At 39.8% G+C, this 19,152-nt stretch overlaps 3 protein-coding genes across 3 annotated transcripts; all 3 read right to left on the reverse strand.

Moving 5' to 3' along the window:
• Positions 1-9: 9 nt before the first annotated feature.
• Positions 10-4,724, reverse strand: LOC110046286 (uncharacterized). Its single transcript, XM_020751974.2, has 4 exons — positions 3,724-4,724; positions 1,592-1,636; positions 662-855; positions 10-148 (listed from the first exon to the last, which is right to left on the reverse strand). Exons 1-3 carry the CDS (start codon positions 3,825-3,827, stop codon positions 744-746), a joined length of 261 nt encoding a protein of 86 aa, XP_020607633.2. The 5' UTR covers positions 3,828-4,724; the 3' UTR covers positions 10-148; positions 662-743.
• Positions 4,725-4,787: 63 nt separating this feature from the next.
• On the reverse strand, positions 4,788-11,242 carry LOC110046287 (uncharacterized). Its single transcript, XM_089279216.1, has 4 exons — positions 10,789-11,242; positions 9,087-9,146; positions 7,871-7,894; positions 4,788-7,118 (listed from the first exon to the last, which is right to left on the reverse strand). Exons 1-4 carry the CDS (start codon positions 10,869-10,871, stop codon positions 6,956-6,958), a joined length of 330 nt encoding a protein of 109 aa, XP_089135342.1. The 5' UTR covers positions 10,872-11,242; the 3' UTR covers positions 4,788-6,955.
• Positions 11,243-11,515: 273 nt separating this feature from the next.
• On the reverse strand, positions 11,516-19,130 carry LOC149096816 (uncharacterized). The gene is made up of 4 exons (XM_089279215.1): positions 18,658-19,130; positions 13,910-14,079; positions 12,475-13,077; positions 11,516-11,704 (listed from the first exon to the last, which is right to left on the reverse strand). Exons 1-3 carry the CDS (start codon positions 18,768-18,770, stop codon positions 12,962-12,964), a joined length of 399 nt encoding a protein of 132 aa, XP_089135341.1. The 5' UTR covers positions 18,771-19,130; the 3' UTR covers positions 11,516-11,704; positions 12,475-12,961.
• Positions 19,131-19,152: the final 22 nt, after the last annotated feature.

The raw sequence follows: 19,152 nt of genomic DNA on the forward strand, positions 1-19,152 counted from the left end.
CTCGAGCTTGTGCTCGAGCGTCTACTCGAGTTAGCTCTTGAATCCAGTGCCTCCATGACTTTACAGACAAAGTAAAGGATCGCCAATGCGAACACAATAACTCCGACAATCAAATATCCCACCAGAAGGAATAGCACACACCAAAAACCTGAAAAATAAAACATGAAATTTTAAACAACAGAATGCCGCTTTGGATTAGCTTTACATCTCAATACCTTAATACCCCAGTAGGTCATATTTTGATTCAAGGCCGGGTTAGCAATGGCTTCCGCCACTTTCCAGCACTTTAACCCGTCTTTGACAGATTCATTCTACCACTGTTTATTCTACATACAGCTCTATCAAACAAATGTCCAGTCTTGGCCGAAACAAGTTGTGGCGCAGGTTTTAGAGGCTGCCCTTTGAAGTTATCGGGGCAGTCAATGAAATAACTCCAAACTTCAACTTCTTTATTATTGTGCACTATTTACAGAGTTAATTTACATCAGTATTATAAAATAAAGAAATATTTGTAGCATATGGCTATGGAAAGAATAAAAAGAACATGTGCTGCGTGGCAACCAGCTGGTAGAACAGAAATACATTATAGAATAATACATTACTCAAAATAAACTACTGAAAACCCTTCAATTTGATAAAGAAAAATTGGAATAGTTCCTACCTTTCCCTGAGAACTCATACCACTTGGAAGTAGTGTCATACAAACAAGAAAAGTTCTCGAGGCAGTTTGAACAGCTTTTCTTTCACGCATCAGATTCAAGCTGGGGCGCAGAAGGAAGGATACCTGGAGGTGCTATTGGCGCTGGGTGAGGAGGCCAGGCTTCCATCCTTGACACAGTAGGCTGAAAAACGCCGCTGAAAATCCACAAAATACTTTGTGTTATACTTAACAATTAGATTATGAGCTCGAGATTTATATAGATAGTTGACGATCATGCACAGAAATCGAGAGCGAATAATCTAATTGTTTTAGTATAAATCTACTAGTCGTTCAATACTTTATCTAAATCCTCCTCACAGACACTTCGAAAACCTAAAAAAGCGGCCGTCATTTTGTTAACAAGGGCACACTGCTACGCCACCCACTATCTATGACAGAATACATAGTGAGTAGGGTAGCCAATCAGAGAACGGCATTCGTGATAAGCTGTGATAGAACGCTAGTAGATTTATACTAATACGGTACATGTTAAATTAATATTCTTTGATTGTCTTTGAATTCAGCTGACAAAGATTGACTTTAACTATGGAATCGTGTTGAAACTGTTGATACAAGTGAAGTTAACGGATTTTTAGAATTCAAATGGAAGAAATGCTTGCAATAGAAATCTTGTATTTGGATTTAACTTTGACGCCTTGATTTTCGCATCGTTTCCTGATTTGACGAAATTATATTAAATTCAGATTCTCTCGTTCAAGTCTACTTGCTTTTTTGTTACTGAAATAACAAACTACTATCAGTTTTTATGAGTCTGTACTATTACAATACTGACAATTAATTTAGTCAAAATGTTATCAAATTAGTCTATCCCAGTTTGCTGCAATTTAACTAAGCTGAGCAAGACATCTGATGAATGACTAAACAACCTACCTTGCCCCTGCAGTATTGATTTGTGTGTAGTGAAGTGTAGAGACACTAAAACCAAAAGACGAAGAAAAAGACGATGTTTAACTGAAGCGTTTGGCGAACACACGTTTAACATTTCATCAAATTAAATAAAAACAATAACAGAGCATCTCAACAGAAAATCTATACATTTCTGAAACCTAAGCACGTATAGAAATTGAGCATATACATTACATACCGAAGACTATATATTAAGTTAAGAAATATAAACATTAGAAAAGTTGCCAAACATTTTAGAGAATAATTAAAACATGGACTATATTTAAGAAATAGAAAACATGTACCGTGTTTCTATCGAGTTATAGAGACACGATCGAGTGGAAGTCTTGGGAGAACGAGAAATGCTGTGGGAACACGAGCTGCAGGTGAGTGTTTCCACAGCTTTTCCGAGTTCTCCCAAACTTTCACGAGTGTGTCTATCAAGTAATTAGACTATGAGCTCTCGATTTCTATTTAAACAATAGAGTGTTTCTGGGGATGAACTATCGCCTGATAGTTGCCCCGCGAAAATTTGATATTCTTAAAACAAATATTTGCCCGAGAAGCGAAGCTTCGAGGGCAAATATGCTAGTTTTAAGAACATCAAATTTCCAAGGGGTAACCAGCAGACCGATAGTTTCTAGACATAAACACTCTATTGTCTTTATTGTTCACCACTAAATTTTCTTCCGTGCGCCTGTTCAAAAATCATCAGTTGAATAATTTTCAGCTTTTTTAGATGAAAGCCGCGAAAGCCAAATGTAAAATTTGAAAAACATAACAAACAAAAACCCTCTTAATACAAATTCAATTGTTTATTTTCTATAAGCCCGCTTGTTTACAGAAATATTTTCACGGACGAGTACTATCCATCCGGGTATTTTCCTCAGACGGGCAGTATGGGCTGATGGTGTCTCTCCGCGGATGAACACTATCGCGTCACGTGACCAATTTAAACCAATAAGAGTCGGAGAATATTTAGAGGGGAACTATAATGCGTGATAGTTGACGTGGTCTGTGTCCTCGTCAACAATCACGAATAGAAATGGAGAGCGAATTATGTAATTGTTTTAGTATAAATCCACTAGTCGTTCAAAACTTTAGCAAAATCCTCTTCACAGACACTTCGAAAAGATCAAGAAGCGGCCGTCATCTTGTTAACAAGGGCACACTGCTACGCTACTCACTATCTATCACAGAATAGATAGTGAGTAGTGTGGCTAATCAAAGAACGGCATAGAACGCCAGTAGATTTATACGAAAACTCGTTAGAAATACAGAGAACATGTTTTCTACTTCTTTTAGAAATTACCGCGACGAAAAAAAGAAAAACAACTTGTTTACTTCGATCATCAAAATGTAAATTCTCTTTGCTTGCGCCATCATTACGTCAACAGCTCGTGCTAATCTTGTATAATTCTTGTTGTTCTCTCTAAGCCTTTCCGAGATGACTTTCCATTGTTATGGTTGATGCTGCTGTTATTATTCCAGTTTCTCCTGAACAGAAGTCATTTGGATTCGTCAAGCCACATTTAAGGAGATAATGACTTCCAAGACTGAGGACTGATTCTGTGCTGTCCCAGCTTAGAGAGTTGTGCTCCAAAGAGGGCAATAAGCTTAATGTTTTGTTGGTGTGTTGTACATTATTTTCGTTGTTTCGGATAACAGCATCAAGGAGTGGAATTACCGTCACTCCACTACTCTTCACTCTTGGAATTGGGTGGTATTTTGGAATTTTGATCAGTTTTTCTTTAAAAAAATCAATGTTCATTTGTAAGAATGCAGATGCATGAAGGTGGTTTTTAATAAACGTTCTGTCAAGTTGAACAAGAACATAAACGTGCAGTGATTCTTGTGTTAAGAGTAATCTGCAATGAGACGCGATTTCACTGTAACATGAGCTACTTCCGTTTTTCACCGAATCCGACAGGGTGTCTAGAATCACAGACCGACTCGCGCCATGTAAACATCTTAGCTTTTAAAAAGCTGTCGAATTATCACATCTAACTTTATAGGAAACAGCCCTTGTGTACCAAGGTTTAGATATGAAGAAACAAATGAGATGCTGTGATAATTGCAACATGAAATAAGCAGCACAAGTGAGGTGGTAAACTAACCCTTCATCGGTTGCGGCTACAAATGTTGTGCTGGTCTTTTCAATTCCTCCTTCCCTGACACGTTCTTCTCGGACAGCCATCAGGCCTTCTTGTCCGCTGTTCATTGTCTCATTCAGTTTGGTCTTGTTCTTCGCTGAGCACCTGAGGTGTTTTTGTATCTTTTGTTGCTGATCATGCAATCCACGAACTCCCGCGAATTACTTACAAAGCGATCACGCGTCAGATGTGTTGTACAGTCCTTAGCAATGTCATTGATGCATGACCAGCGGGTTAAAAAGTTTCGGACAACCTAACGCTTACAGGGACCGCGCAGGGGGAGGGGCTGGGGGCTTAATCAACCCCCTCCCCCTCCCACTCATTCTTTTTCAGTTCTTAAGTAAACCTGAAAATCAAGAGCCAAAGTTTGACGGGGAATCTTCAGTCGGATATATGTAGACGGATTATTGGGTGCCCAGCACAAATGAACGTAGGTGATAAACTGATTGTTTCTGTCCTGGAGAAGATATAAAACGACTTAAATTTCAACTCATTCTTTGATGCAATTTTACAAAAAAAAATCGGTGAAGAGGAGAATGCATACACTATGCAAGGAGGACTGGAGAACAATCATATCCTGTGAAAAGACTAGACTGCTAAGGAAAATACATTGCCTCAATGACTCGTAGTTTTGATTTGCCGCATTTGTTTGTTTCCGTTTTGATTGAAGATGAATGTTGTTGAGAGAAACCTGTTAGATCCATTGTCCATTAAACGTTAAATTCAGTGGAATAAATCGTTCGCTTCGCCTGGGATTTGAAAGCGAAATTAAAGTGCGGATAATAAATTTCTATACTGTTGTGTAGAAAAATCATCATTTTTTTGTAAGTGCTGAAAGTATGCAACTGTATAGCAATACGCTAATTGATTACAAAAGTCCTTCCTGTCATTTCAGAGGACTTAAGGGGGAGCATGCTCCAGGAACGCCTACATGGATCACGCTTAGACATTCGTACTCAAGCTTTCCCCCCCCCCCCCCCCCCCCCCTCACCACCACCTAAACACTCAAAACGCTGCAGCGCAGGCGGAGGAGGTGTTCAAAAAAGTAGATTTACTGAAGGTGTCTGCTTAAACAATACGCTACAAACAAGAAGTGGACCTTTCAATACCAATTTAAAAGTACAACGTTTAGCGCGCACTTTATATGGTTACAACTATTTGCTAATCCAGTTTCACAAAGCAATCTTGTTTTAAGTTTCATATAAGCGAAGGATTACGAAGAAATGTAATCACTGAGATAAGAGGCGTTTCATTGAGTGCCAACTGTGTTTACTTGCTCAAATAATATTCAACCTACTAACATTTCTAACAACACTTCTAACAACAATTTCTAACAACACTTTTTTGTCCACTATGGTAGTAAAGCTAGTCATATCTATAAATTCTAGATTATGATTGGTTTTCCTTGCGCCTATTTGTCTACGTACTGACACGCGATCACTTGGGTGACTAATTACCAGTATATTGTATAGGTGTCCAATTAATTGGACACCTATACAATTCGCTCGTCAATTATGTGCGTTACCGTTTGTAAAACTTAAGCAAAATCCTACTGAACTTCTTAAAGTGCCTATGAAGTGAAAAATAATTGCTGCTTATTTGAAAGGTTTTCTTTTCATCGTCTCTCGTTTTAGAAACACGTACTGGCATTTTTGTATTATGCAAATGAGGAAAGTGGTGACGTCATAAGTAGTTCCACTTAAACAGGAAAACATTGAATCAAGGATATCTCTAGAAGTATTTGACCGGTGTTCTTCAAACTTGGCACCAGAAATGTACGTCACAAAATAAACCAAATGAAATCCATTGTGCCTTTACTGTGACAACACTCTTGGCTCCAGTCTCTTTCTGTCAAAAACCTGATTTGAAAAGCCTTTCAAATAAGCAGCAATTATTTTTCATTTCATAGGCACTTTTAAGACTTGTCATCTCAAAATGTGTCAGTGATACGATTAATTACTAACTGGACTTCTTCTCGTACAATTCAAGCACTTCAGACCGACCTGGCGTACGTGCCTATTCGATTTTAAAATTACTCTCCAGATTACTCCCTGAATTGTACTCCCGTCGGTCCAGTTACTATTACTAACTCCTGTAACTATTATACAAGTCACGGTTCACCCCTTAAACCTTACAGATCCGCCAATATACATAACACACTGAGCTTAGTAAGAAAACATCAGTCGCAGTCGGAATTGGAAAGGCACGTAATGAAACAAAATGCCAGGTAAAACGCGAGAATAACTACTCCAGCAATCAAATAACCCAACAGTAGTAGCAGACAAAAACCTGGAAACTAATAATAAAATTCAGCTAAAACATTGCTTAAAGATCCGATCATCCCTGTAAGTAAATTAAATTTCTACACTCATTCCTTATCCCAACATAAACGATGTGCATTCTGTTTCGGTTTTTTCCAGTTAAGTAAGTATTTACTGGAAAAAGCGCCACCCTCAAATAAACGCCCATATCCTAAACAACAATCAGAGGCTTTGAGCTCAACTCAGTGGTGGGGCACGTTTCACGAAGGTCCCGAAAAGTTTTCGCACCCGGAAATCCGTTGAGCTGCTTTATTCACATGTTCTTAATATGAACAGAGGTTCTCTTCATACAAGGAGTTTCGGGCGTATACACCTGTCTGTTTTTAGGTACAGATTAGCTAAAAATGGTTTTGCGGGTCCAAAAAGTTTCCGGAACTTTCGAGAAACAGGCCCCTGACCCGAACGGAGTCTTTTAGTGCCGCGCATTCACTTGTCTCCCATATTAAATATAGTGGCATTGACATTTGAACCAAGTCTTGGTTGTTGTTGCTATCGTCTTGGTTAGCTAGCAAGCAGTTTTTTTAGAACTTATATTCTTAGATAACATGGAAAACGATCTTCCATTTTACGGTAAATCGTACAATATCCAAGGTAATTTCTTTCTATCTCTTATTCGTTTCATTTCTGGGGGCTTCTTCGTACGTTGTGTTGTACCTTAACAGATCAGGTTTCCAGTGGATTGTTTGATTTTTACTGCATTACCAGTGCATTTTAGCAAAAAAAAATCAGCAGTAGACGACACAACTTGAGCTAGCGCTATCGTACGTGAGCCAGCGTGAATTAGTGTTGTCTTGGATGAACTGACATGAGCTAACGTTAAGAAAAAAGTACTACCGTGACTAGTGTTACTAGCCCTTTTACAGATGGGATTATTTTTAAGCAACCTCTCTCAACTTCTTACTTTTTCCTTGTAGTTCGTACCACTCGTGACCGCTGTCACACCTAAAGCAACAGTCCACCCAGGAAAACTCACTGGACGACGGTGGAGAGTCTTTTACTGTGATAGGTTGAGGCGGGCAAGGTAGTGCAAGAGGCGCGCTAAAAATTGGTAAAATTATTTTGCAGTATGTCAGAAAGTCTTCCACTATTGTAGTTATGGCAACCCTCGTAAAAAGGACGTTTCTATTTTCAATTTTTTGACTACTTTTATCCTATGACCGCCATTATAGCGGGATTTTTTCAGGTTTAAAGCCAGACGACTCTCGAACAGGGCGCAAAGAAAGATGACCGATAACCTAGGCTAGAGAAATTAGCAGTGATTTTAAATAGCAGGACTTTGATTTGACTGAATTGCAACTGTCCCCTCGGATTGCACACTCTCGTGATCCGAGACATCGTCGTTTCTCTTGGAAGTGTACGATTCGAGGACATGGCTTAAATTCCGACTGTCGATCTGGTTAACCATTTTGTTATAAGATCTTATGATGATGATAATAATTGTCTCCTTTAGGGTTTGTAATTTCATGAAATTATGTGAACTAATTTCTCAATCAATATGAACTCAAATCATACTCTATTAAATTCTAAAAAATTGACATCACTGGTGAATTATAAATAGGTGTTTCACTTCAGTTTCCTGTTTCCGTACAAATGTCGAAAGAGATTTGGGAACGAGACAACGTGGGAAGAAAATAAGAGACGGCTAGACATATCGTTCTCAGTCCCCAGTCAGCGAAATGCAAGACTAGATGGTGGCTTGGAGCCTAATGTTTATAACTGTTGCTAGAATAATCGCTTTAAAAAAAAACAGCTTAAAGTTGTAGCAAGATGAAACGTAACAGAGGATTTACCTTGGTGCCACAGCTGCCGGAACGCTGAAAAGGAAATCGAAAATTAGTAAAATATCATTACTAGCCAAAACAAATTTCGTCGGCAAGCGAAGGTTGCGGCGGAGGATCTAGGATGTTTCAAGGGGGTGAAGCAATGGGGTATGTTCCCAAAATTTGAATTGGAATTTAACTGAAATCCGTTCCCCAGGAAATACTTGCAATGCCACAAAGTAGACTGAATTACAATGAGGTACCTGTCCAATGACAGAAAAAGAATTGAAAACGTTTGTGAATATCATGGCAGAAATGAAGGCAAACTCTTTTGACAAGTTTAAAAACTGAGTAAATGTTGTCAGGAGATGACGATAAAAGTGCCGTTTTTTTGTCACTGACTTGTATATTTTTTATATATACAAGTACAAGTACAAGTTTTGTATATTGTATTTTCTAAAATATAAAGTCAGTGACAAAAAAAAACCGGCACTTTTATCGACTATGTCATCTCCTGACTACATTAACTCAATTTTTAAACCCGTCCAGAGAGTTTGCCTTTATTTCTGCCATAATATTCACAAACTTTTTCAATTCTTTTTCTGTTTTTACTTCTCCAAAAGGAGGTTGGCTAGCCACTCAATCCATCCCCCCTACATCCGCCCTTGGTTCGTCTAACAGGAGATGGCAAGGATGGCAATGGACTACAACATGAACAAACTTTAAAAAGATATAATAACGCAGATATTCCGCAAGACATCGCAGTGGTGAAATAGAATGTACTCGGGAGAGAGGTTGGGCAAAAAGTTTATGTTTTCTCAGTCAGAGAAATAAGCGTGATCGATCGGTTTTTGTTTGTATTTTGTCGGTAATACTTTGCCGAACGTTTGCAGAATGAAGAATGCAACCCAACAACCGACGAATTCGAACTGGCGCCACTCGTATAGAAATTCGAAAGAGCCTACGCCATTTAGTTCCATTTGCCTACGAAAAAAGAGACACTGTATCTCTATTTATTTTCAGGATATACCCCATAAAAAGAAATTTCGGCATTCCTTTAGCTTCTAGGCATTGTGGTAACTTGTCCTCAAGTAAGCCCTGAGATGAGTGAACATTTTAACGAGAAAACACAAGGAGAGATCTCCCCCTCGCAGAGAATAGTAATGTTAAGTTGCAAAAGATTTAAAACGTACCAAATTATTGTTTGTAAAGTACAAGAGCGAATAAAGGAATATCTACACATTACCTCCCAGGCAAGTCGATTCCAGTATGCTCCCTCCTCTCAACAATTTCTGTGGCAACAATTCTGACAAAAAAATGAAAAGAAGTCTCAAGTTTGTCATTTGCGTGGACATCTAGCTATAAGCTGATATCGCGAGTCGCCAACATGCAAGGGAAGTCAAATTCATGAACTTCAGTAGGTTTGTTAAGCACAGACTTGAAGTTAATTGACACTAATTAGTAGTTAAATTCAGTAGAAATCGAATAGCTTCTTATTAGTATTTACTGGGAAATAAGTCCATTCGTAACGTAGAAATTCGTCGTATTTACTGGTAAATTAGTCCATTTGTGACTTAGAAATTCGTCGTTACGGTCCCTTCGATTTGTAAGTATTGTCGGCATTTTTCAGCTAGCCAATGTTAGTAAAGTCAGAGGAAAAAAGTTGAATAATTAAAACGCTCTTGAGTGACAAACGGGAAAAAGGGAAAAAATTTAAGGTCGAAATTTACAGTAAAGAAGCACTTGAAAATTTCACTCGCCCTACGAGCTCGCACAATTTTGTTAGCCTTTGTAAAATTTACTCGTGCTTATTTATTTCAAATTGCAATGGAAATCATATGATCAGCTTTACACAAATATGTGGACTTAACCTTGAAAATACTCCATGTATTCCGCAGAAAGTGCACTGTTTCGGCAAGATAAAGTCATAAAGAGTTTGATCAACGCCAGAGCTGAGTCTTGGTAAAGCTCATAATTATCAAACCATTAGATTTCATAAACTTCTAAGTATTTATTAGATCTTAATAAGCACATATATAATTAATTAGTCGAACTATTTGGAGTTTTTTGCGTTTGATTTCTCATCCCAAATCATAAAATGATCATGAACTAAACCCTCGCTGAGACTAGAAGTCATCGAAAATAGAAGGAAGTAGAATGCACAGACCCATAGCCGTTGGACGTTGGCGTTCTTAAAATTACGCGTAATATTGATTTGACGCGGCGCGATTATTCCCGACCTGATTGCAAAAGAGGTTGTCTATCTCGACAACAATGGCCCCATTGTATGCTGGAATTTACTGAAGTTTAATGGTATTTCGCAAATCAATGATTATACAGTCAGATTAAAGTTAAGATGTGATGGCCATAACGATATGTGTTAAGCATCTCAACTTCGCCGAGCCGTTAGACCTCTGTTTGGCGTTCAAATGAATGCGCTGATAAACGTGCGCTATCGGTCGCGACCTAAATTCCGAAATAGGGCGTCTATTACGACAACAATCCGCAATTTTATGCTGGAATTTACTGAAGTTTCATAGCGTTTCGCAAATTACTAATAAAACAGTAAGACGAAAGTTAAGATATGATAGCTATAATGACATATGTTAGATATCTCCACTTCTCATTAGGCCGGAAACCTTGCGTGTCATAAACATCGCTCAATTACCAAGTCACCACTTCCGTGTTTTTGAATTATAATAGCAGTTGTATGACTGCGTGATCCAGTGTTCATCAACCGATACGTGTACTTGGTCACTATAGTGTTTACAATTGCAGCCAGGTAACTTATTTGGTCAGAAACTTGGTAACGTGCTATGAACAGAAGTGCAAAAACGGAGGTTTGTCATCTTTTGTCTCATCAATCCAAGCCCGTTACTTGTCGCAATATGAATCACTGATCTTTACGGGGACTAAAGAAGACTTTAACATCGAGGTATGGCACTAACCCTTCGTCCGTAGCAGCTATTACTGTCTTCCTCGCCAGCTCGACTCCTCCTACAACAGTATGCTCTTCTCGAACACTTAACATGGCTTTCCGCGTCCCGGTCCGCTGTTGTTAATTTCCAATTTCCAAAGCGTCTTGCAGCTAAGCGTAGCTTGGTGATCTCAGTTCTCAGTTTCTTTCCCAGTCTCCCAACGTTATCAAGTGTACGTTAGCGCGCATGCAAAGATGCACGTTGAAGTACGAGTTAATTATTAAATACTGCGCATTTCTGTAATACCAAGGTCGGCACACAAGAGGGGACTTATCCCTGCGACTAGTCCCTGCAACAAGTGGCGGGGACAAGTCCAATCGTGTGAACTGGCCATTTTTGTCACAAAATCTAGTCGCAGGGACCAAAATTTGGTCCCTACCACTAGTCTCACGAATTGAAACTGGTTTGAATTTTTGCAACAAGTCCCTGCGACTTGTTCCTCAAAACGTTTCGTGTGAACCGTTCGTGGGACAAGTCCCTGCGACCAGTCCCTTCGTGTAAACTCTTAAATTCTTTGAGGTTGAGGTTCCGGTTTTAGATTAGATCACAGAGTTTTTTTACCTTATTCTTGGACGCCTCTTTGTTTGTTCTAGAGTGCGGTCAATAAGTGTTTCTGCCGTAAATGTTTGCATTTTAATCGCGACCTTGGTTACTATTTCCCTTAAATTGATCCAAGGTTAACCCTTGCTTACAAACGTTTATGATTTTCCAAGTTTTTATTGGTTGATTATCGCTTGCTCTACTTAACCAGCTGAGTACCTTCAAGGTTTACATCTGAGTACCTTCTTTTCAGCTATTTGATTCTCTTCCCGGGAGGAACTTTCATTTAAAAAGAACGGGGGCGTATGTCGTGCCTTTTAGGATTAAAAAAGCGGTTTTAATACCTCTTAAGGTGGCCGAACACAGTTTTCAAGAGCCTATGCTTAATTCACCATTACTTTTAAGCTATTTATGCTTTGGCGCTCGTTTTTTGCAAGAGTCAAGGTTAACCACAGAAAAGTTTATTCTCGCATTTTGGCTAAGGTGTGTGCTGTTGCCATGGCAACGGGGCTGGTTAAAAACAAGGTTAAAAAAATGGTTTTGTTTATTTAAAAAAAATCCAGTCGTTAGATTTTTTTCATCTTTTGCCCGCTACGAATTGACATTAAATCCCTTCTGTCAACACTGTTCTAATAAAATTTTGACATAGGCGATTTTCGTAATTCGCGGTAAATCGTTTTCACCGCATGTTCTGTATTATTAAAAATTCCCTATGTCAAAGTTCAGATTTTTTGCGATAGATCATTCACGTGGTTTCTGAACTATTTTTTTGCCAAATTTCTTGAAATTCTAACGAATGGATCGTTAGAAATCCGCAAGTTTCTGCAAAAGTAATCGGTCTCAATTTTTCGAGCAACTGCGCATGCGCTGCATTTAACTGGGTTCTTTCGGTAACAAAGAGAAAGCTGAGAATTGCTGGTTTCTTTTGCGTCGTCACCTTTTCTAATATATCTTTGTAATAAAAGACTAAAACCATCAATGCACGCGTTCAATAATAGAGAAAAAATAGCACAGATAGTGCGGGTGTTGAGTAAATAAAATGATCGCTCTTTGCAATCCTTGTGCGCGCGCTCAATTGCATCAACAAAAGCGCGCGCGAAAACTGTGTTCGGCCACCTTAAGGTCTCAAAAAGTCCACAGCGAGAGCGTTTGCGCTACCTTTTAGGGTATTGAGCCGAAAAAATACGACAGAAGATAATGTGTCGTTTTAGAATCGTCACCTCTTAGGGATGAAAGAAAATTCAAGCCACGCCCACAAAGCAGGATCTTTTCAAAATTTTCGACGAGCACTCCCGTCCTTTTTATATGGGAGTTTCTGCGGGATTCTCTCCTTACTAGAATCCCGGAGTAAAAAGCTGTTAAGGACTTACACTGACAGACTCCTCGTTCTATATTCCTCGATTCTCTAACATTAGTTTAGATCCAATGTAATCTGTGTTGCCTTCTAGTTTTAGATCAGGTAAAGCCTGCTGATCAGGCAATAGCCCATTTTGTAATTCTACATTTCCTGAGATAAAGTATGAAGTTTCCAATTGTTGGCAAAGAGCTGAAAGGGGAACACTACCATCGGAAATCTTAATTCACCAGGCGTCGACAGGCATATCTACGTTTTAAATCCGTTTCTATCTGTTAAAATACAGCAGCAGAGGATTGCAAAGGGGAGTAAAATAACTCCGACAACCAGGTATAACAAAAGAAGCAAGAGGATGCAGCAACAACCTGAAAATGAAGCAAAAATAAATATATATTTAGAAATTATAACTTAATCACGAGTTCAACAAGATACGTTATTTCAATTGATCAAACTTCTGCAAGAGTTTCTCCCAGTTTTGGTGCAAATGGAGCAAATTTCCACTTTTCAAATGAAGAGATCACTATAGTGTCCTCTAATCAGTCGTTACTGCGCGGAAAATTCAAAACCGGACAACAACCAATCAGGGACAAGAAACAGACCTCTGTATAGTTACGTCATCAATAGGGAATTTTCTCGGGTCGAATCGCAGGCAATCGCATACTGCGCCCGCGTCTATCTTGACCGGCAGTCAGAAATCTCGAATGCTGATCAAGGCAGATGTGGGTTCTTAGTGCGAGATTCCTTGAACGAAAATACAACTTAATAAGCGATTACACAAAAATAGACCTTTGTCTCCCAAGTTATTAAATAGTTTAGCGTAGGTAATCGTATGAATGCGAGTGCAATTTTAAAAGGATTTACGCTACGAGTGAATTTTGAAAATTGTCTCAAAATTGCACGAGTCTTTAGGCGAGTGCAATTTTAAAAAAATTTCAAATATCACGAAAGATGTAAATCCTTGAAATTGCTCCAGTTTTCGCACGATTACCTATTTATTATATGACAGGGAAAATTAGAATGGCGTAAATTAAGTGTAAATTAAAAATAAACGATAACTTCGCCCACTCTCAACCAATCACATTGAAGTAATGTCAGTCATTTTTCAAACAAGCAAGGGCTATGGTAGCTTCTTGAAACATTGTCTATTCATCAGGGCTCAAGAAATGTTCAATCCCTGTCGACTTCTCGAGTACGTACCTTTTCCTTCTAACTCGTACCACCTAAACTTTGTAGTGTTGCATGCGCAAAAATAATCCACACAGGTCCCATAGGACAACTTGGAGCTTGGTTTAGAGGGCTCTACAGGGGGACTAGGGCTGAGTGATGCCGCCATTGGGTCGTCGAGAGGGGCTGGTACACCAGGGCCACTGAAAAGAAAATTGTAATGGAGTTTCCGTTAAAATTGACCCTGCCTTTCGACTACCTTCACTTTAAATACTCGACTGAGGTGTTATCTCAAACGGAAGTCACAAATGGGACTCGAAAAACGAGAAAAGCAATATTCCTGACCACTGGTCAAACCTACTTTTATTAACGAACGCTAAGTAGCCTGAACTTTTAAGATCTGTTTAGGAAGCAAAGTTGTCCCTGCACGAAGGTCACCATACCGGGGCTACCCCTGGCGAGAGAACTTTTCTTGCATTTCACGTCTCCTAGTGATGGTAAATGCAGCCAACGCGTATAAAAAGAAATCAGAGGGATGGCCGTGACACGACAATTCCTTCTGTCTTCCTAAGTGTAGTTTCGAGTCTATATATAAGTAAAAAAAATACATTGAAAGGGTCATGTAACTGTTAAAGTGTTGACCCTCCTTCATACAGTGGAACCTCGATATAACGAAGGGCCAAGGGAATGGCAAAATACGTCGGCTATAACGAAGTTTCGTTGTATCGAGGTTCTTTTCCATATATTTTACTATTACTGGGGCCAGGAAAATCGTCCGTTGTACCGAGGACTTCATTCGTTATATAGACGTTCGTTAAATCGAGGTTCCACTGCACCTGCACGTTCAATTGGCCTTCACGTGGACATATTCAAGTGGACATATTCAAGCTAGTTCTTTATTTCCTTACGAAATGCTTGTTATGCTTTAACTATTTTTCTTAAGCCAGTGTTTAACCCTTTTAACATATTAACTTTGGTAAACTTTGCATATACACGGTCTCGACGTGTTTTTTAGTCAAGAATTTTATTATACTGGGGCCAGGAAACTTTGGTAACTGGTTAGCACTGGTTAATGGCGGGCTGGTCACGTTTCTCTCGCTCCCTAATAATCTATCTCTTAGTTGGTTTAATCGCTGTCCAGTTCTTCAATAATGCTTCCAAACTGCCTATGCATGATAGGCTACAGATTCTATCGACATCCCAGGACCTAAACCGACCTAAAATCGACTCTGCACCATCCGAAACGAAGTCAAGCTCCAAATCATCTTCTAAAATGGCGCCGGCGTCGAAGCTAGTCCTTGCCGCGAAACTTCTGAATATCACACTAGCTGCAAACCTAGTACTCCTGGCTAACGATGTGTCTTCAAATCCAGGGCCTGCAACATCACTGCCTTTCGAAGCGAAAGGTCTCCGGGCATTTCACATCAACATCTGTAGTCTGAGGAATAAGATGGACGAGTTGCGGCTGTTTTGTGACAAGTTCAAACCTCACGTCCTGTCCCTTAATGAAACTTGGCTGGACGACTCTTTCTCGGATGTAGAGTTTTCTCTCCCTGGGTATCAGCTAATGAGAAGAGACAGAGACCGCCATGGGGGTGGTATAGCTGTTTACATAGCAGATAATTTGAGTTTAAATCGCCTCGATACTCCCGCCGACAATATCGAAGCTCTTTGGTTTGAGTTATCACAACCGAACAGTAAAAAGATCCTGTTTGGGGCTATTTACAGACCACCAATCCTCGACGCTTCGACATTTACGGACAGCTTGGAGGAAATGTTAAATAACCACGTAAATGAAAGTCTCGAAACTGTTCTACTTGGTGATTTCAATTTTGATTATACTTCACCAAATGCGGCGACAAAAAATTTCCAGCGCATTGCAAATTTATTCAACTTGAAGCAACTCATTACCGACCCTACCAGGATTACTCAAAATTCTAGAACTCTTATTGATTTATTTTTTACTTCAAAGCCTGAACTTTATGTATCTGGAGTATTACCGATCGGTTTTTCCGATCACTCGGCCATTTTTGGAATTAGGAAACTTCACAGAATTCCGCTTCCACCGCCAAGGATTGTTGAGGCCAGGAATTATAAACATTACGACCCCGCTTTGTTTTGCGAGGATCTAAACAGCATCCCATGGGATATCTTGGAACTTGACCAAACTCCTAATGATGCGTGGCAGTCATTCAAAGACCTATTTCTCACAGCGGCCGATGAACACGCGCCCGTTGTCACGCGCCGTGTCCGCGGAAGATCCGTGCCATGGCTAACGCCAGAAATAAAAGACCTCATGCACCAGCGTGATCATCAACACAAAAAAGCGATGTCAACAAACAAAGAGCTTCACTGGAGCAACTACAAAAGATTACGTAATGCTGTGAACACAAAAATACGTAAAGAAAAATGTTGTTATTACTCCAGCCAGCTCTCAAATGATCAAAGCTCGAAAGAAATGTGGCGAACACTAAACAAGATCTTACCTAAACAAAAGAAATCTGCGTCCGGAGGATCAGAAACAATGTCGGCAACGAACTTTAACAAGTTCTTTTCATCAATTGCAAAGAATCTATGCAGCGTCTTCAAAGACCATACCTTGCCAAGAATTTTAGCCCCCAGAGTTAACAATGACTTTACTCTGCAAGAAGTTAGCGCCAGTTTCGTGCGCCATGAGCTGTCAAAGCTAAAATCATCCAAAGCTACCGGGCTTGACAAAATCCCCGCAAAACTCCTCAAAGACGCATCCTCTGTAATACCCAAGCCAATCACTTATCTCATAAACCTCACAATTTCGTCTGGCGAAATCCCATCTCAGTGGAAGGAGGCTAAAGTAACTCCCATTTTTAAGGCAGGAAAAAAGGATGACGAGAACAACTATCGTCCGATTTCAGTTCTCCCCCTCGTTTCCAAGGTCATGGAACGTGCGGTCCAAGTTCAACTGTTAGCGTTTTTTGAGGTTAACAAAGTTCTATCGGTATATCAATCCGGCTTCCGTAAGAAGCATTCTACCGAAACCGCGGTTGTCCACTTGGTTGATCATATATTAGAACACATGGACAAACAACAGTTGACTGGCGCTGCCTTTATTGACTTAAAAAAGGCTTTTGATCTTGTTGACCACAAATGTCTCCTTCACAAGCTAGAGCACTATGGAGTTAGAGGGCACAGTCTCGGCTGGTTCAGAAACTATCTCACCACCCGCTCGCAGCGAGTTCAATATGGAAAGGAGTTATCATCCAGCCTTCCTCTCGACTTCGGTGTTCCTCAGGGTTCCTTGTTGGGGCCTCTATTATTTGTGATACACATAAACGATTTGCCTGAATGTTTACTGCACTCGTCGATTAGCATGTATGCGGATGACACTGTTATCTATTATTCTGGATCTGAGGTTAGCAACATCAGGGAAAATTTACAAGAAGACCTCAACCGTGTTGAGCAGTGGTTGGTGAACAGTAAGCTAATACTAAACCAGAGCAAAACCAAAGGGTTACTCTTTGGAACAAGACAACTGCTGCAAACCACCTCAGACTTTGTCCTGCAGATTCAAAGCAAGGACATAGAGAGAGTGACGAAGTTCACTTACCTTGGGACTATGCTCGATGAACAGCTTCACTGGAAAGAGCATATAGACACTACTTGTAAAAAAGTTAATAAGCGTCTAGGACTTCTAGCACGCATACGATCTTGCCTCACTCTTAAAGCAGCGAAGTGTGTCTACAATACCCTTATTGAGCCAATCTTAAGTTATACTGACACTGCTTGGGGTGAACTGTCTGTTGGCTCCAGCAAAAGTCTGCAGCGGTTGCAAAACCGTGCTGCCCGTATCATTCTCAAGCGTGACTCTTCTAGAGATACTTTTAGTGTTTTAGGGTGGACTGACTTAGAAACGAACCGTAAAATCCACAAATGTTTTAGTTTTTAAATGTTTACATAACGTAGTTCCTCAGTATTTAAGTAACTATTTCATTATGAACTACAATGTACATGGTTACAACACTCGAAGGAAGGCTGACCTCCATCTACCCAAACCCAAACTTAGCCTTGGCAAACGTACTTTTAGATTTTCTGGCACAGCCCTTTTTAATTCACTACCTTGTAAAATCCAACAAGCTGTATCACTCTCCTCTTTTAAAAATCTTGTCAAAGCCCATTTTATTTATAGCACCTAATTTATGATATCTATTTTTTTCCCTACCAGTTCATGCTTGTAACTCGTTTCAATTTCTTAAACTCTTTTTATATAACTATTTCAACTACTACACGTTAGTTTTTTTTTAACTCTATTTTTATAACTATTTTATATTATTAGACGTTTCATATTTTTAGAAATTGTATTTAGCAGGGCCCCTCTGGATACCAGCCACTGTGCTGAATGGGCCACCCTGCATAAATAAAGTTTTACCTACCTACCTACCTTATACTCTGAACTAGTTGTGGTGTCATACACTATTTCGAGGCCGGTAGCATGAGCTAAAAGAACTACATATATGTGCTTCCGCCTTCGCCGAATCCGACATGTCAGATGCACAGTACATACAAAGTTGGTATCTATGAGAACTAGTACCTCGATAGCGTGCCACGTGATGTCCGTTGATCTCAGTCCTCTTGGACACGTCCAAGCGGGAAGCCTTTTTATTGTTGAAATTATTGTAACATCGAAATCGCTTCTTCGTATCTAAACCTTGGTTCTCAAGTATTTCCTTGGAACATAGACTGTTGAACAGCTTTTAATTGCAAAAATACACTGATTCTGCACATGACAGGGAAGTTAAACTAACCCAGCGTTGGCAGCACTCGGAGTCTTGTTCACCACTTCAACTGCACCTTCCATAGTACGCTCTTTGCGGACAGCAGTCTCGCCGAAAATTTCGCCTCCTTGCTCGCTGTTCATTTTAAGCGATTAATGTGGCTTTATCTTGTTTATGATTCGATTGAAAATACTGCTCGGTTCACTCGCTCGCGGGTGCTTTCAAAACAGTTTTTTCACGGACTCATTTATGGGGCCAGCGACTTGCTACACGTGCTGGTCATAAGTATTGCTGGCTTTCATGTGACGTTGCCGTATTCCAAAATTAAACATTGCCCGCCTATCCGTCTGAGGTTTTGAGTTCCATCAGATATAAGACCCTCTATTAAAGATCTTTACGTTTTATAGCGATTTAGTTCGACGGGGTTCTTCGTTTTGTAATCGAGCACGTTTGAATTTCCAAGCTTTACGTTGTGTGACATTAAACAACGGCCCGAGAAGGCTGTCGCGCTGGTGAAAAGATGAC

The sequence above is a fragment of the Orbicella faveolata genome, unplaced genomic scaffold (genome assembly GCF_042242905.1).
Source record: "Orbicella faveolata isolate gen_17 unplaced genomic scaffold, um_ofav_v1 contig_47, whole genome shotgun sequence".
NCBI lineage: Eukaryota > Metazoa > Cnidaria > Anthozoa > Scleractinia > Merulinidae > Orbicella > Orbicella faveolata.

What these genes read in the sequence shown, in the direction of transcription:
- LOC110046286 (XM_020751974.2), bottom strand. Translation starts at nt 3,827, where the DNA reads ATGAACAGCGGACAAGAAGGCCTGATGGCTGTCCGAGAAGAACGTGTC. An exon ending in GTAGCCGCAACCGATGAAGG is followed by an intron (nt 1,637 to 3,723) that starts GTTAGTTTACCA and finishes TTTTGGTTTTAG; the next exon opens with TGTCTCTACACTTCACTACA. An exon ending in ATCAATACTGCAGGGGCAAG is followed by an intron (nt 856 to 1,591) that starts GTAGGTTGTTTA and finishes GTGGATTTTCAG; the next exon opens with CGGCGTTTTTCAGCCTACTG.
- LOC110046287 (XM_089279216.1), bottom strand. Translation starts at nt 10,871, where the DNA reads ATGTTAAGTGTTCGAGAAGAGCATACTGTTGTAGGAGGAGTCGAGCTG. An exon ending in ATAGCTGCTACGGACGAAGG is followed by an intron (nt 9,147 to 10,788) that starts GTTAGTGCCATA and finishes TTTTTTTGTCAG; the next exon opens with AATTGTTGCCACAGAAATTG. An exon ending in CCGGCAGCTGTGGCACCAAG is followed by an intron (nt 7,119 to 7,870) that starts GTAAATCCTCTG and finishes ACCAATTTTTAG; the next exon opens with CGCGCCTCTTGCACTACCTT.
- LOC149096816 (XM_089279215.1), bottom strand. Translation starts at nt 18,770, where the DNA reads ATGAACAGCGAGCAAGGAGGCGAAATTTTCGGCGAGACTGCTGTCCGC. An exon ending in CCGAGTGCTGCCAACGCTGG is followed by an intron (nt 14,080 to 18,657) that starts GTTAGTTTAACT and finishes TTTTCTTTTCAG; the next exon opens with TGGCCCTGGTGTACCAGCCC. An exon ending in GTACGAGTTAGAAGGAAAAG is followed by an intron (nt 13,078 to 13,909) that starts GTACGTACTCGA and finishes CTTCATTTTCAG; the next exon opens with GTTGTTGCTGCATCCTCTTG.